The sequence below is a fragment of the Bos taurus genome, chromosome 3 (genome assembly GCF_002263795.3).
Source record: "Bos taurus isolate L1 Dominette 01449 registration number 42190680 breed Hereford chromosome 3, ARS-UCD2.0, whole genome shotgun sequence".
NCBI classification, from domain to species: Eukaryota; Metazoa; Chordata; class Mammalia; order Artiodactyla; family Bovidae; genus Bos; species Bos taurus.
In genome coordinates, this window is record NC_037330.1 from 91,676,087 (window position 1) to 91,693,399 (window position 17,313).

At 51.3% G+C, this 17,313-nt stretch overlaps 2 protein-coding genes across 9 annotated transcripts in view; one reads left to right on the forward strand and one right to left on the reverse strand.

Annotated features, from left to right (window-relative positions):
• The first annotated feature begins 155 nt into the window (after positions 1-155).
• Positions 156-14,929, forward strand: LOC615989 (protein FAM151A). Its single transcript, XM_002686393.6, has 8 exons — positions 156-424; positions 1,804-1,950; positions 6,824-6,976; positions 8,130-8,289; positions 9,721-9,945; positions 12,730-12,869; positions 13,644-13,787; positions 14,179-14,929. The coding sequence occupies exons 1-8, from the start codon at positions 310-312 to the stop codon at positions 14,850-14,852; spliced, it is 1,758 nt and encodes a 585-aa protein (XP_002686439.1). The 5' UTR covers positions 156-309; the 3' UTR covers positions 14,853-14,929.
• The window catches only part of ACOT11 (acyl-CoA thioesterase 11), a 54,451-nt gene continuing 46,022 nt past the window's right edge, over positions 8,885-17,313 (reverse strand). For 6 of the 8 annotated variants that reach the window (XM_059884686.1, XM_059884685.1, XM_059884687.1 and 3 more), the window contains one exon: positions 15,056-16,676. In XM_059884686.1, the coding sequence (XP_059740669.1) occupies positions 16,385-16,676 (292 nt within the window). In that variant the 3' untranslated portion in view covers positions 15,056-16,384. Of the gene's footprint in view, positions 16,677-17,313 lie in introns of all 8 variants that reach the window. The other 2 variants (XM_059884683.1, NM_001103275.2) reach the window with 2 other exon arrangements.

A 17,313-nucleotide genomic window follows, 5' to 3' on the forward strand; every position in this document is an offset into this window, starting at 1 on the left:
TGGGGGAAGGCAGCGGTGGGCTCCATCTAACATTTGCTGCTGTCTCTTACTGTGCTCAAAGGTCATTTTGGAGGTGGCAGGATTTTCTGCTTGACCTGTTAAGATCCTGGAAGAGACGGAGGAGGAGGAGGAGGTTGGGAGGTAGGCGGGGCCTCCAAAGCTGCCTTTTGGGACATTCCAGGCCTGCAGGAGCTGTTCTGCCAGGAGGAGATTTAAGCGCTGTCAAGGCTCCTTCCTCCCTCTGGATCCCAGCTCTCAGAGCCTCAGGAGACTCTGCCCTTTGAGGGGTATTCCCCTCAGAGGGTCATCATGGCAAACAAGGGGTGTTGGAAGTGGGCCATTGTCGGTGGTGTCATTGCGGTTCTGGTGTTCGCCACTGCGATGATCATGGGCTTCTTGCTGCAGAAACACACCATCCTGCCAGGTAGGAGCCCCCAGCCGTGCTATCTGGTTTTCTTCCCCATCCCTCACTCTTTGCCCCCATAAGGTTCCGTCCCCATCGACAGCCCTGTTGGCCTCTGCTCTCCTCCCCATTGTTGCTGCTGTTCAGTTGCTAAGTTGTCTCTGACTCTTTGCGACCCCATGGACTGCAGCACACCAGGCTTCCCTGTCCTTTACTCTCTCCCAGAGCTTGGTCAAAGTCATGTTCTTTGAGTCCATGGTTCTATCCAACCATCTCATTCTCTGTTGTCCCCTTCTCCTCCTGCCTTCCATCTTTCCCCTCATCAGAGTCTTTTTCAGTGAGTCCCTCTTCTCATCAGGTGGCCAAAGTACAGGCATTTCAGCTTCAGCATCAGTCCTTCCAATGAGTGTTCAGAGTTGGTTTCCTTTCGAATTGACTACCAAAACATCCTCCATCCACAGCTCTACTTGCCTCTCCCATCACCAAGCCCACCAAGATTTGATCTCCAAAAAACAGTCTCATTAACTTTGTTTCCCTTCCTCTTTTACCAGGCTTCAGCTATCCTTCCATGCTCCCAGATGAACTCTCCATGGAGGTCACTCAGGCATCACAAGCTCAGTGGACTGGGCTGAACTTACCCTCACACCCCAGCACCCTCTCCTGATGAAGGGCCTTCCATCCACATGGGGACCTGGGAGCAGCCTCCTCTCCTGACTGAAGAGTCCTGTGCCTCGAGGCTTCTTCCTTCCCATCCTCTATCTCCATTCCCTGCTCACCCTAACCTCTCAGCTCCCCCTCTCCTGCTGGACCCCTGCCTCAGCCTGCCCCTTCCCACACAGTCTCTGCCACCAGCCTGCTCTCGCCAATCCATGCTCGCCCTGCCACTAAGGAGCACTTTCTAAACACAGCCTTGTTTGCTATCTCCAGCACACACCCCATTTTTTTTTTGCTGGCACCCAGGGTCCTTTACAACCAGATCACAGCCCTCTTTTCCAATCTTGTCCTATCTCACTTCTCTGTATCTGTACCAGAGCAATGGCCATTCTTTTAAGCAACCACATTTCCTATGGCCAACCCTTTTTCTTATACTTTCCTCTCTGTCTGGAATAACCTAATCCCCTCTCTTGGTTAAATTTACACACCCATCCTTCTATGTCTCCCTCAAATATTCCCTTATCAGTGAACTTTCCAATGTCCCCAGGCTGGCCCAGAGCATCCTTGTGCTCAGGACCCCACATGTTTCTCTCTCACAGCACTGACGACTCTGGGGTCCACTGTCTATGCTAGATGGCAGGCTGGACATGGCCCCAGGGCCCAGAGAGGGTTAGTAGGATGTACAGACAAGAGCCCTGGGCTTGGGCAAGAACTGATGCTAACGGCCTCCTTGGCCTTGATTCCAGGCTGTGAACAGGATGGGACCTGCCGCTCTGACGCAGACATGCTGGACTACCTGCTAAGCTTGGGTCAGATCAGCCAAAGGGATGGCCTGCTGGTCACCTGGTACCACCGTGCCAACAGCAAGGAGCAGATGAAGGCTGCCCTCAGCAGTAAGTCCAGTTGCCAGGATGGGGCAGGCTGGGGCAGAGGCGGAGAAGATGGAGGGAGAGTGGAGGCGAGGCTCACAGCATTACCTGTGAGGTAGCATTAGGATGGGTATGGCCGCGTTCTTGCCATCATCCACTTGAGAAAGTGAGGCCTCACTGGTTATGTGACTGGCTCAGGTTGTAGGGCGATGTCTGGGTCCAAGGTCATATCTTGCTGTCATCTTTTCAAGGTGAAAGGAAGGGGCCCCAAATTTGTGCGCTCTTCAGAAGTGAGTTTCAGATTCACTGGCTCTGGTGTGGGACCTGAGAATTTGCATTGCTAGTAAGTTTTCAGGTGGTGCTAATGTTGTGAGCCCAGGATTACACTTTGAGAACCACTGCTCTACCCAAAACCCTCAATTTTAGGGAAGTTAGATCCTGAGTGGGAGAGGGTCTTGTCCACAGTCACGCAGTAGGTCTGAAGCAGAACAAGACCCAGGCTCAAGGCCTCTGGCTCTTACCTCCTGCAGAGTCACCACAGGGGGCCTGGGAGTAAGAGACAGGGAAAGGTTTGCTGAATGAATGAATGAGTCCTTAGAGAGACTTCTTGGAGGAGGCAGGCTTGGTGGTCAGCAGCAGGGAGGGCTTCTGCAGGCTGGGTGGAGCCAGTCTGCTGCTGCTTCAGGATTCGGAGGCTAATGGTCAGACTTGGGTGAGAAGGAGGAGCTAGAGAACTCCCTGGCAAGAGTGAGGACTCTTATCTGGGAGGTAAGGCCTGAGGGAAGGCAAAGAGGCTCTGCCAGCCCCAGGCTCATCTCAGGTAGGTCCTGGGGCAGCAGATAGGGATCAGGCCCCACCAAGTTGTGACCTTGGCCAAGAAGAAAGCTAAGGGCCCCAAATAGGTGGTGCCCAATAACGTGGAGCATGCAGAGTAACCAGTCAGTATAGCCACAGGGGTGGGAAGGACCTGAGGCCTTCCATAGGTCTATGGGAGGAGGGTGGCTCCACAGCTGGGGTAGGGATCCTGAGGGGAAGCAATGGTAGGCCAGAGTTAGACTGGTGAAGTCACACCGGACATCTATGTGGATGGAAGGGGCCAGAGCAAAGGCTTGGGAGGCAGACAGAAGTGGGCTCAAATTCTACATTTCACCATTTACCAAAGGAGTGGTTTTGGACAAGTGACTTCACCCATCTGCAGCTCAAACCACTTCCTCTGCCAAATATGGACTGGTAGGATGAAAGCAGGGCACTTTTGGTCATGAAAGAGGTCATTATTAGTAATTATGCTGAAACAATAGGAATACCCCAGACTAATGGAGTGATTTACTCCATGTAGATGATAATTAAAACACAGTGAATGCAATACAACGGATATTTTATTATTTACCTCTAGTAAATGAGGGAAATGGGGCACAGAAAAGTCAAGTAACCTGTCCAAGGTCACACAGCTTGCAAGTGTTATAGCGGGGACTGGAAGCTGACAGTCTTGGGTTCAGGGTCTGCCGTGGTGCTCCTCTGGGATGTGATATGTAGAGCTCATGGGTGGGGAGGGAGGGAGGGCCTGGGAACTTCCTGTGAGCTCCCTGTGGAGAGCAGCACTCCTCACTTGTCTGCATCCCTTAGGACCAGGGCTCCTACTGTAGCTCAAGGAACATGCATCTTCCCTCATCTCCTCTTCCCTCATACCCCACCGCCCCACACCCACCCCAAGTTGGCTCCCAGATTCAGGATCTGGAAGGCCCCGAACAGGTGTGAATGGCCGTGCAGGAGGAAGCTGGGTCCAGGTGCTGATCACAAGGACGCAGGTTAGGTCCATCCATCTTTAGTCCCCCTCACTGAGCATTTGCTGGGCCCCTGCTCTGCACCCAGCTTGAGAGGAGGTGTAGAAACGAGTGAGATGTGGTCCTGAGTTCAGGGGCTACCAGCATCTCAAGGGAGGCAGCTGGTGCAGGTCAAGCAAGGCAGCAGCTTCAGAGACTCACCAGGACTGAGACCTGGGTTCCAGCCCTGGCTCCCTCCCAGTGTACCGCCACCTTCCCCAGACCGGACCTGGCCCATTTTAGATGGGGAAGGAGACCTCTCAGCACCCATTCTCTTTAGCTACCCTCTTAGCTGCCCAGCTACCCACCTGGGGCCTGACTTCTCTGGGCCTTGCTGGGCGCCAAACCCCTCTGGTTCCCTCTTTCAGCATTCCTCAGTAACCAAGTTAAGACAAGAAAACCATAGAAATAAAAGTTACCTTCATATAGCCCTTCACAGTTTACAACCTGTTTTTGTTTTTAATTTTTATTTTTTAATACAACATAATTTATGTCCACGTGCTGTAGTTAAAGCCCAGAGAGATTCATCCCCATCTTGTCAGTGAGGACACCAAAGATTCCGGAGCACTGGGCCAGAGATATAATATGCGGATGAAATGGGACAGTGCAAAGTGCCTGAAACAGTGCTGGGGACAGCCTGGCACTCAGCTTCCTCTCCCTTCTGGAAATCCAGACACCTAGGCTTAGAGAAATTTGCAAAAATTCTCTGCAACTTTGTGTAAGCTCTTTTACTTTTCTGGACCTGGGATGGTTGAACTTAACTTTTTTCTCTTTTGGCTACACTGTGAGGCCTGTGGGATCCTAGTTCCTCAACCAGGAACCAAACCTATGCCATCTACACTGGGAAGACAGAGTCTTAGCCACTGGACCACCAGGGAAGTCCCTGATCTCAGCTTTCTCTATCATTCATTTAGCCAGTCTTGTACCATCCAACAAACACTTCTGAAGCTCCTTTTTTAGGCCTGGTACCATCTTGGCACTGGAAATCCAAGTGATGGGCACCATAGACCTGGAGCCTGCTCCTAGCCCTCAGGCTCAGGAAGGATGGTGCTATATGAGTAGTTACATGGGGGCTGAGTGCTCAAAGGATCAGCTGTCAGCCTGACTTTGACTGTGTGGTTCAGGGATGGCCTCCTTGATATTTTAAGCCAACACCCACAGACGAGCTGGAGGTGGCCTAGTAAAACTGTGGGGGGAAGAGTGTTGCCATGGCAACAGCCAGGTGTAGGAGCCCAGAGATGGGAGACAAGATATCTGAGCTTCGAGGCTCCAAGTGTGGTCTGTGGACCAGCAGTCTGGGCATCACTGGGGAGCTTGGTAGGTGTCTTGGGCCCACCCCAGATCTGCTGAGCAGAACTTGCATTTGAACAGTTCCTGGGTAGTTTTTGATGTTGGAGAAACAGGAGTGGATGGAAGCTAGATATTGAAGGAGAGAGGGACTCGAGGTGAGAGGGCAAAGTTTGCCAGGCCTGGTCCTACAGGACCTCACAGACTATGGGCAGGCATTCAGATTGGATTCTCAGGACTAAAGCCAGGGCTGTTGAATTTTTAATAGAAGTAACACAATCAGGTATAGTTGAGTGGACTTTGAGGGTAGCAGCCTGCAAGTATAAAACAGAAGAGGCCCCTCTGATGCCAACTATCTGTGATGGACCAGGCACTCACAGCAACTCCACCCAGGCTTCACTCCACTCCTCGGTCAGCAGGTCAACTGACCTGCTCTTGCCAGCCTGCTTCGCACTCAAAGTCCTTGACTCCCTCCTGGACTGAACTCTCCCAATGGGTATCACACAGCCACCTCAGGAGTTAACTATATGCATTCAAAAGACAAAAACAATAACAACGCTCAGTGCCCTTAAGGGTGCCCAGAGATGGACCAGCTTATGTACTTCTGGCAGGCATATGAGTCACACGAATTTTTCTAGACAGTAATTTGATAATATGGGCTTTAAAAATGATACTGCAGCCTTCCTGGTGATATACAGAAGGCTGAAGGTAGAAGAATTTATGCTTCCAAACTGTGGTGCTGGAGAAGAATTTTGAGAGACCCTTGCACTGCAGGGAAATCAAACCAGAAAATCCTAAAGGAAATCAACCCTGAATATTCACTGGAAGGACTGAAGCTGAAGCTCCAATACTTTGGCTTCCAATAAGCAGATGAGAGAGCCTGCTTATTGGAAAAGACCCTGGTGCTAGGAAAGATTGAGAGCCAGAGGAGAAAGAGGCGACAGAGGATGAGACGGTTAGATGGTATCACTGACTCAATGGACATGAGTTTAAGCAAACTCTGGAAGACACTGAAGGAGAGGAAATCTTGGCATGCTGCAGTCCATGGAGTCACAAAGATCCACACACGACTTAGTGACTGAACAACGACAGTGGATAAGAATCCACTGGATCCAGGGTTTAGGAAGGAAGATCCCACATGCTTTGGAGCAACTAAGCCCATGTGCTACAACTACTGAGCCTGAGAGTTTTTGGACTCACGAGCCGGGACTACCGAGGCTGCAGCTGGAACAACTGGAGCCAGTGCGCCTGGAGCCCGTGCTCCACAAGAGAAGCCACGGCAATGAGAACCCTGGGCACAGCAGTGAAGAGCAGCCCCTGCTTGCCAGAACTAGAGAAAGTCTGCTACCAGCAACCAGAAATAATTAACTAGAAAACAACCAAAGAAACGACCCCGCATGGCCCTGACTAAAGTTCCTCAAGTCAGGGTAGAAAATAATCAGAAAAATCAGAAAAAAAATATGCATCCTTATTTGTTAGTAGCAAAAGTTTAGAGACTACTGAAATGTCTCAGGAAAGGTGGGGGAGTAGCTAACTGAAACAGGGTGACCACCCTCAATCAGGGCTTTTGCAGCTTTTTTTTTTTTTTAAGTGACACATAGAAAAGATTAAAATTATAAATACTGAGTGGTCTCAACTGTGTAAAAATTATAAAAATGGATGGAAATGTGGGTTAATATTTCCCTTTCTGCTTTTCTATATTTTCCAAATGTTCTATAATAAATGAGTAACACTTTGATGAAGAAAATAGATTTAAAAAAGGAACTGATCGAGTTTGTCCTCATTCACAGGCAACGTCATGGTCCTGGAGGCAGACATCACAACAGAAGGGCTCGGCACAGTCAACGAGACAGGAGTCCCCATCATGGCGCACCCCCCAGCCATCTACAGCGACAACACCCTAGAGCAGTGGCTGGAGGCTGTGCTGGCCTCTTCCCAGAAGGGTAAGGACTTCTCTCAGCTCCTCCCCAGCTGCCAAGCCCTCCAGTACTCAGACCACATGTGCAAGGGTTGCTCCACTAGGAGACAAGTCCAATCCCTATTAAGAGTTGCTCTTTGCCTCAGTTTTCCAGACCAATCTAGAGGCCTGGGCTCAGGGAAGATGGGTGAAACGAGGGAGTAAACACGCAGGGTAAGCTGCAAAGGGCCAAACATGAGCATTCAGGCCCCCTGAATCCATGAACTGGATACAACATGCTCAAAGCCAATTCCACCTTCCCCTCCCATGTCTCTTTGCCAGTTACCAAAAGAATCCAGGCATCACCCTAATGCCTCTCCCTCATCCCCTGCAGCTACTCAGCTGCTGCATCTGCCAATTCTAACCCTGAACCCTACCCGCGATCCAGTCCCACTCACATCATCTTTCTCCCAGACCTCCTTCCTCACTGGCTTCCTACCTCCAAAGTCTACCAAGCCCCTACCCGGTTGAGCTTTCCAAAATGCCAACTGTCAAGTCACTCCCTGCTTTAACCCTCCATGGCTCCCCATTGTCCTCAGGACAAATTATGATCTCCTTGGCCTGGCTTTCAACATCCTTCTCTAACTGGTAAACAATCTGCCTGAAATGCAGGAGACCTGGGTTGAATCCTTTGGTGGGGAAGATCCCCTGGAGAAGGTAATGGCAACCCACTCCAGTATTCTTGCCTGGGAAATCCCATGGACAGAGGAATCTGGGCTACAGTCCATGGGGTCGCAAAGAGTCAGACACGACTGAGCAACTGACTCTAATTCCTCAGCCTCATCTCCTGCTCTTTAGGCTTGTGTGGCTTTGGACCCTCTAAGTCTGCCTGTCCAAGAATCACAGTCCCTTTTCATCAGATGCTTGGCATCTGCACCAGCCCCAAGTCCCAAGCCCTTAGCCATCATTTGCTTCTTCCCCTTGGGGATGAGGGATGGAACATCACTCCTACACGGGCAAGTCCTTTCTCTCGTTGAAGCCTTCTTCACACCCACCCAGAATTCCGGCCCTGTCTTCCCTCCCACCCCTGACACACACACCACACCTCCTCTCTCTGTCCCAGGAAGTCATGTCTTCTGTTTCCTTCTTCCTTGAGCACAAGGGACCAATTTCCCAAGCCCTTGGCCCTCTCCCTACAGGCATCAAGCTAGACTTCAAGAGCATCAAGGCTGTGGGCCCCTCCCTGGACCTCCTTCGGCGGCTGACAGAGGAGGGGAAAGTTCGAAGGCCTGTGTGGATCAATGCTGACATCCAGAGGGGTCCCAATGTGGGCCTCTCAATAGAGGTCAATGCCACACAGTGAGTGTTTGCCTCTCTGCTCCAGCTGTGTCCAGTCTGTTTCCTTCAACATCGGGTACAGCAGGTGCTCAGGGGACCTTTGCTGAGTTTGCCTCCAGCCACACCATGTCGTCTGACCTCTGAGCCTTCACACATGCTGTTCCCTCTGCCTTGAATGCCTTTCCACCATTTCCTGCTAAACCAGCCATTACCTGCCCCAGAAACTTCCCTGACGTCCCAGGCTGCTGAGGACCCTCCCTCACACTTTCTCCTAACAGTCCTGATTTCACAAGGCTATCACTGGTGGATTACGGGTTTGTCCCCTTACTATAATGTTTATTCCTGGATGGCAAACAGTGACCAGGGCAAGCCTTGGCCTGCTAGAAAAGTCTGAAGCACTAACTCCTTCCCCAGCCTCCCCTCCCACCCCCCAGCTGCCCCCCAGATCCCCGTACTGCCAACAACAGCACTTACATAGTACCAGCTGCATGGTGCACTCAAGTTTACAGAGGGCCGCATGAAAGGAGAGAATATATCTAAGTTCATCTTCCCATAGAAATGCCAGGTTAGGAGCATTTTTTTCTCACCGTTTTGCAGATAAGAAAGCAGACAATAATTGAGGCTCAATCTGTTGAATTTTTATTATCTGTCACACGCATTGTTTTAAGTAGTCTAGTTGTAGAGTACCATTTAACTCTTACAATGAGAATGAGGTAGGTACTATTATTTTTAGTTTGTAATACAGGAATTATCTCACTGACGTTAAATGACCTGCCTACATCTATTGGCAGAGCAACCATACAAAGCCAGGCCTTCTGACTCTAACTTCCAGCTCTCTACTGTCCATCTCCATTCATCCATCCACCCATCCATCATTAAACCATCTTTTCAACCAGTCAGCTAACAATACATCCACCCAGTATTTATCTAGTTTTTAACGTGGTGCATTTGAAAAGCAGCAGTTTGAAAATGTAGCTAGTGGCCCAAGATTTGATCTTCTTGGAGTGAACGTTGGAGTCAATCTGCGAGGTGGAGAGGGTAATATTATGTGCCTATTCAAATTTGTAAGAGTTCAAAATTTGAATGACATTTTTAAATATCTGAAAATTCAGAGACTCTCACAGCTGGCAGCACAGATCCCACACCTGGGGATTGGATGCACCTCCTCATCCACATGGGGATGTTTGAGAAGCCCTGTCCTGCCTGAAAGGATACCACTTTTTAAGAATCAACGAGGTTGGGTGAGCTGCCCAAGGTCATAGTCAGGACTCAAACCCAGGCCTCACTGGCTCCAGTGTCCATGCCCTAACATGGGACTTTGAGCAAGCCAACATGTGCTTCAGGACTGTGCTCTAATATCTAGATGTGATAGATCCTGCCTCTTCCAAGCACTCTGATGGGAACCCAGATGAGGAAGGGGATCTAAAGACCAGCATCTCTGATTCTCTGCAGGTTCCTGGCCTTGGTCCAAGAGAAGTATCCTGAGGCAACCCTGTCTCCAGGCTGGACTACCCTGTACCTGCCCTTGTTCCCAGATGGGACATATACCCGGGCCATGGTGGAGAAGATGCAGGAGCTGGTGGGAGCAGTGCCCCAGAAGGTGACCTTCCCCGTACGGGCTGTCATGGTCAGGGCTGCCTGGCCCCACTTCAGCTGGCTGCTTGGCCAATCTGACAGGTAAGAATGCCCAGGCCCTTGCCCTGGCCCCTTCTCCCTCCAAACTCACTCCCGGGCCTTGAATCCCCAGCAAGATCTCAGATGCTGATGGTTAGAAGGGTCTTCATGATCATCTGGCCCAACCTCTGCTGGTGCTCACATTCTCTACAGTGTCCCTGCTTTCTGCTTGTATACCTCTGGTAATGGGTAGCTATCACTTGAGGCAGCCTGTCCAGTGGAAAGTGTTTATTTTTTTCTGCTTATTTGTTTTGGGCCCCACTACACACCATGTGGGATCTTCAGGTCCCCACCAGGGATTAAACCAGCAACCCCTGCAGTGGAAGCACAGTCTTTCCCACTAGACCACTAGGGAAGTTCCAGAAAGTGTTTACACTGAGAGGCAATTTGCCTCCCACAGCTTCCTCTCTTGGGAGCCAGCTATTCTCTGAGGGTGTACAGACTACACCTGTAGCCTCTGCCCCAATAGCTCTGTGGGACTGGTGGAGCCCACCCTCCCCCGCAACTCTGCACTGGTCCCAGCTGCCCAGCACCACCTCCTCAGCCTCTCCCCACTGGAGGCCACTCCCTTCCCCCTTCATACCTGACTTCTAATCCAAGCCGCACCCCCTCCCCCATGCCCATCTCTTCTGTCCCTATCTCTTTCCTAAGTTGTTCAGTCTCTGAGTCTTGTCTGACTCTTTGTGACCCTATGAAATGCACCACGCTAGGCTTCCCTGTCCTTCACCACCTCCCAAAGCTTTCTCAAACTCATGTCCATTCAGTCACTGATGCCATCCAACCACCTCATCGTCTGTTGTCGCCTTTTCCTCTGCCTTCAATCTTTCCCACTATCAGGGTCTTCTCCAATCAGTCGGCTCTTCGCATCAGGTGGCCAAAGCATTGGAGCTTCAGCTTTTCAGCATCAGTCCTTCCCATGAATATTCAGGACTGATTTCCTTTAGGATTGACTGATTGGATCTCCTTGGTCTCCACGGGACTCTCAAGAGTCTTCTCCAACACCACAGTTCATAAAGCATCCATTCTTCAGCACTCAGCCTTCTTGATGGTCCAACTCTCACATCTGTACATGACTAGTGATAAAACCATAGCTTTGACTATCTGGACTTTTGTCAACAAAGTAATGTCTCTGCCTTTTAATATGCTCTCTAGGTTTGTGAAAGCATTTCTTCCAAGGAGCAAGTGTTTTTTAATTTCATGGCTGCATTGCCCTTCTTTGGGACTTGAATGAAAACTGACCTTTTCCAGTCCTGTGGCTACTGTTGAGTTTTCCAATTTTGCTGGTATACTGAGTGCACCACTTTAACAGCATTTTTTAGGATTTAAAATTGCTCAACTGGGATTCCATCACATCACCTCCATTAGCTTTGTTCATAGTGATGCTTCCTAAGGCCCACTTGACTTCACACTCCAGAATGTCTGGATCTAGGTGAGTGATCATACCATCGTGGTTATCCAGGTCATCGAGATTTTTTTTTTTTTGTATAGTTTTTCTGTGATTCTTTTTTTCCTCTCTGTATTCTTGCCACCTCTTTTTAATATCTTCTGCTCCTGTTAGGTCCATACCATTTCTGTCCTCAATTGTGCCCAATCGTATGAAATGGTTCCTTGGTGTCTCTAATTTTCTTGATCTCTAGTCTTTCCCATTCTATTGTTTTCCTCTATTTCATTGCATTATTCACTTAGAAAGGTTTTATTTCTCCTTGTTATTTTCTGGAGCTCTGCATTCAAATGGGTATATCTTTCTTAATCTCCTTCGCCTTCGCTTCTTTTCTCAGCTATTTGTAAGGTCTCCTCAAACAACCACTTTGCCTTTTTTGCATTTTTGCATTTGGGGGATGGTTTTGATCACTGCCTACTGTACAATATTACGAACCTCCATCCATATTTCTTCAGGCACTCTATCAGATCTAATCCCTTGAATCTATTTGTCATTTTCACTGTATAATCATAAGGGATTTAAGTCTTACCTGAATGGCCTAGTGGTTTTCCCTACTTTCTTCAATTTAAGTCTGAATTTGGCAATGAATTCATGATCTGAGCAATAGTCAGTGTGTTTTTGCTGACTGTATAGAGCTTCTCCATCTTTGACTGCAAAGAATATAATCAATCTGATTTCGGTATTGACCATCTGGTGATGTATGTGTGTAGAGTATCTCTTGTGTTGTTGGAAGAGGATGTTTGCTATGACCAGTGCATACTCTTGGCAAAACTCTGTTAGCCTTTGCCTGTCTCAGTTTGTAATTGCCTGTTATTCCAGGTATTTCTTGACTTCCTACTTTCGCATCCAGTCCCCTATGATGAAAAGGACATCTTTTTTTCATTCAATTTAGCTTCTTCGGCACTAGTGGTTGGGGCATAGGCTTGGATTACTGTGATATTGAATGGACTTCCCTGGAAACAAACATTCTGCCATTTTTAAGACTGCACCCAAGTACTGCATTTCGGACTCCTCGTTGACTATTAGGGCTACGCCATTTCTTCTAAGGGATTCTTGCCCACAGTGTAGATATAATGGTCATCTGAATTAAATTCGCCCATTCCCATCCATTTTAGTTCACTGATTCCTAAAATGTGTCTTTGTGGGTCCTCTTTCCTAACAGAGGGCCCACAAATAGACACTCCGAGTGGGGAGGCAGGCCAGTCCATCTCCCCTCCTTCTTAGCCGCTGCCCTCAGTCAGGGTTCCCAAGGCCTCCCCACCAGCTCAGGTTGAGTTCTGAGCATGGGAGAGGGGCTGAGGGCTGCTGAGCCCAGGCAGGCTCTGAGCTGGCTCTCTGGACCCCAGGTACAGCCTGACAATGTGGCAGTCTGCCTCGGACCCCGTGACAGTGGACGACCTCCTCTACATCCGAGACAACGCCGCCACCCACCAAGTCTACTATGACCTCTTTGAGCCTCTCCTGTCTCAGTTCAAGCAGCGTGCCAGTAGGGAGGGGTCTCGGGAGGGTGGGAAAGGCTGGTGGGGTGGATTCTGCACAGGGCAGAACCTAGTAGATATGGGAGCAGAGCTCGGTGGGGAAGGCCAATGAAAGGGGAAAATCCTACGTGAGATAGGAGAAAGGAATCATTTGAAGCATCCATTGTATGCCAGACCCTGGGATGGAATGCTAAGCTCCATAGATCCATGAAGCAGAGATTCCATTTTACAGATAGAGAAACTGAGGTTCAAAACAGTTACATAATTAATACAAAGTTGTTCAGCTTAAATGTGGCACAGCTCCTACTGGAAACAGCAAATTCCAAACCCCTTGTAGGGTTCCCCTTGCAAGATGCTTCCTCTTGCAGTACAGTTCCTCTGAGGGTTGCTCTAGCATTTCAGAGAACGGCTCCTCCACTGTACCTGCTAATCGATGATGCTTTTTCCTTTGTCCAAAGCCCCTGTTCCCTTAACTCCAAACCGAGGAGAGCCTGCAATCAGGCCATCTCAAGGGGACCCATCAGACCCAACATTCCTGCTCTGGGAGCCATCTAGGTGAGGGGGAGGAATACCAGCTTGGGGCCTGACTGACTTGGCTCCATCAGGCTCCAATCCCAGCAACCCTGCCCACTGGCTGTAGGACCTTGGGCAAGTCACCCATCATCTACACAGCAGGGAACTCCAGCTCCCTGGAACTTTGCTGTGAGGCTTAGAGAGGACTCAGGGTGTACAGAAGGCCTCCGTGACTGGTGGCCTCTCCACCTTGGCCATCTGACCCACAGTGAATACCTCACGGAAGCCAAGCTACTACACTGGGGGTAGCCTGATCCCTGCTCTCCAGCACCCTGGGGACGAGGGTCTGAGCGTGGAGTGGCTGGTTCCTGACATCCAGGGCAATGGAAGCACAGCAACAGTGCAGCTCCCAGGTAAGGTCTGCCTGCAGCCCCTGTGCTCCTAGCTCAACTGCAAGGGTTACCTCGGGGAAGCTACCTCAGGTCTCTGTTACCATAGCAACGCAGCTGCAAGGTGGGGGAGCAGCGTTGTCAAAAGTATGGGGCTCCTGGCATTTGAACTTGTGAGGCTTCAGTCACATGGTGCTGCAAGAGAGGCGGGCACAGGCCTCAGAGCTGAGCTAGCGGCTCATTGGGCCATTCTGATGAGCCCCAGGCACATTCACAAAGCAGCCCTTCCACCTGGAGCCCAGATCCAATCAACACACCCCATTACCTCCTGCTGTCCCTTTAACTTCAGCAAGGGCCTCTGACACCCCATGATAACCCTTACCCCAGACACTGTTGCCTCCACTACCTCTTCCAGACCGAGAAGGCATGATCCTGCTGGACGTGGGCCTCCAGAAGCCTGCAGCTGGGGACCCCGTGCCCCTCGTCCGCACCCCAGATGGCCGTGCCCTGACGCTGGAGTCCTGCCTGCAGCAGCTGGCCATGCACCCCGGACGCTGGGGGATCCACGTGCACATAGCAGAGCCCACCGCCCTGCGGCCATCCCTGGCCACGCTGGCCACCCTCTCTGCCCTTGGCCACCTGTCTAGGCCTGTGTGGGTCGGGGCCACCGTCTCCCACGGGAGTTTCATGGTCCCCGGCTACATGACTGGCAGGGAGTTGCTTACAGCTGTGGCCGAGGTGTTCCCCCATGTGACAGTGGCACCAGGCTGGCCCGAGGAAGTGCTGGGCAGTGGCTACAGGGAACAGCTGCTCACAGACATGCTGGAGCTCTGCCAGGGCCTCTGGCAACCTGTGTCCTTCCAGCTGCAGGCTGGGCCTCTGGCCCAGAGCCCTGCTGGAGTCGTGGCCCGGCTGCTGGAAGCTTCTCCCCGGGCCACGGTCACGGTGGAACACAGCCCTGGCCGGGGCCTCTATGCGTCTGTGCGGGCAGCGCTGCTGGCAGCCAGGGCCGTGAAGAAGACCCGAGTTTACTACAGGCTACCCCAGAGCTACCGCCAAGACTTGCTGGCGGATGTTGGCACACACTGAGCACCCAGGTGGCCTGGTGGACCCCCGCTTCCCACGGGGAGGCAGGAAGAAATAAATGCCTCTGCTTCCTCAGTGCACTGCACGCATGTCCTTGGGGCAGGATGGAGTGGGAGTGGACGTGAGGTGGCCAGGGAGGATGCTTAGAGGGTCTGGAGGCTGGGGGCCAGGTCGTTCCGGTTGTCCAAGAGGAAGTGTTCACAAGCCTTGAAGGTGGTGTAGAACTCAGAGGAGAGGCCGGTGACATTGGTGGTCACGTACTTGAGGACGCCCGGGGTGGCCTGGTTGTAGTAGGACACCTGCAGGACGGGGAGCCACACCCAGGGAGGATGGGGAGGGGGCAGTAGAGGGTACTGAGTGGACATGAAACAGGCAGTTGGCATCTTTGTGTGTTCGTCCCTCAGTCGTGTCAAATCTTTGGGACCACATGAACTTGTAGCCCTCCAGGCTCCTCTGTCCATGGCCTTCTCCAGGCAAGAATACTGGACTGGGTTGCCGTCTCCTTCCCTGGAGGATTGTCCTGACCCAGGGATAGAACTGGGGTTTCCGCATTGCAGACAGATTATTTACTGTCTTTAGCCACCATGGAAGCCCAGTCACCTGCTAGGAAGGCAGCAAATACCAGCAGCACCTGGGGCCTTTGAGGACTGCATGATTGGCAGGCGTGACCTCCTGTAGCTTTACTCTCCTGACCCCTCCTCTGGGGCTGACAACCCTGGCTTCCCTCTGTCACCACACACTATACTGTCATCGTGTCTCCCCTCTCTAGCCCGGAAGCTCTAGAAGGCTAGGTCTCCAGAGCCAAGCATAAAACTCCTTTAAATGAAGGTGCTACCATTAGATTATGGCTTCCCAGGTGGCAATAGTGGTAAAGAATCTACCTGCCAATGCAGCAGATACAAGAGACCAGGGTTTGATATCAGGGCTGTGAAGATCCCCTAGAGAAGGAAATGGCAACCCACTCCAATATTCTTGCCTGGAAAAGAAAGAATGGACAGAGGAGCCTGGCAGGCTAGAGTCCATGGTGTGGCAGAATAGGACACGACTAAGCCCTTGTCAGCAAATCTGCAGCAAGCAGTTAGAATAACCCCAGGGAACACTAAGTTAGCAAATGTCCAAGTCTCTACATGGGGTGTCTCAGGGCCCTAATAGCCACTGCGATCTGAGGAAGGGGCACTGAGTTTCCCAGCTAGCCCATTTTCAGCCAGCCAGGTAACACTGCCCTGATGAGTTTCATGGGCCCTGATGGCCTTCCTAGACATGAAAGGGGTACATAAGTAAGATGGAGTTTTAGCTCAAATAGTAAAGAATCTGCTCGCAATGCGGGAAACCAGGGTTCGATCCTTGGGTTGGGAAGATCCTCTGGAGAAGGGAACAGCAATCCACTCCAGTATTCTTGCCTGGAGAATCCCATAGACAGAGGAGCCTGGCGGGCTACAGTCCACGGGATTGCAAAAAGTCGGATACGACTGAGCAACTAACACACAGGCCTGGTTCAACTGTGTCCTCGGACTTGTATCTGCACAGATTAGGTTTTAATGAAGGCTCCTTTCTAGGCCCTGATACTCAGGCTCCCTACAGCTGGAAGAGAGCTTACTGGCCAGTGGGAGTGCTGAGGTCTGGACAGAGCTGAGCTCTGGACACAAGTGTGGCTTTGGGGTGAATCTGGGTGGGAAGGGAAAGGAGACACTAGGCCTCACCTTGGTTAACTGGTCCCCCTCGCGCCAGAAGCAGAAGCCTGAGCAGACAGTCTCCCCACGCCGGTACTCTGGGGTCTCGCGGTGTGTGGGCAGCGTAACTGACCTCAGCGCAATGACATAAGGTTCCCTGTATGGAAGAAGTGTGCAGAGGGGGCATGGGAAAGGGTGAGGGCAGCTTCCAGAAGCCCCCTCCAGCACTGATCAGGGCCCTGCTGCAGGGATGCCCTCACCAGAGTCTAAGGCACACAGCCTGGCTCCAGGTCAAGCTGCAAAGGAGGTTCTAGACAGGAAGTTTCTGTGGGTGAGCAGTTCTGAACTCACCAGATACCAGGGTGACTGTACTGTGGACCTTCTGGAAACATTCCCCGCCTCCCTCCCCCAGCCCGGGGAAGCAGCGCTGTACTTTGGATTTCCTTGCTTCATCTTTTTGCCTGTCTCTAGCACAGGTGATGCCATTTCTCCAGCATCCTCACCTTGGTGCAGCCGGGAGCCTTACCACCCTTCAGGCAACATGGGGCTTTCAGAGGCTGGAGGCCAAGGAATGGGCCATGTGAGAGTTGGCCTGTCCGTGACCTGGGGCAAGGCACCCTCACCACACCAAGGACAGAGACCACCCTGCTTTAGAGCATGAGTGACCGGAAAGGGCAATATGTCCTCTTGTTCTCCATTCTACCCACAGTAAGACCACGGCCACCAATTTTACGCTGAGGTCCTGAGGCCATTGGAAAGAGGGCTGACTGTACACGGATGTCCCCTCCGTGGGG

Excerpts from the sequence above, each read along its gene's own strand:
- LOC615989 (XM_002686393.6), top strand. The coding sequence starts at position 310 with ATGGCAAACAAGGGGTGTTGGAAGTGGGCCATTGTCGGTGGTGTCATT. Across the intron at positions 425-1,803 it reads GAAACACACCATCCTGCCAG|GCTGTGAACAGGATGGGACC; the intron begins GTAGGAGCCCCC and ends CCTTGATTCCAG. Across the intron at positions 8,290-9,720 it reads ATAGAGGTCAATGCCACACA|GTTCCTGGCCTTGGTCCAAG; the intron begins GTGAGTGTTTGC and ends GATTCTCTGCAG.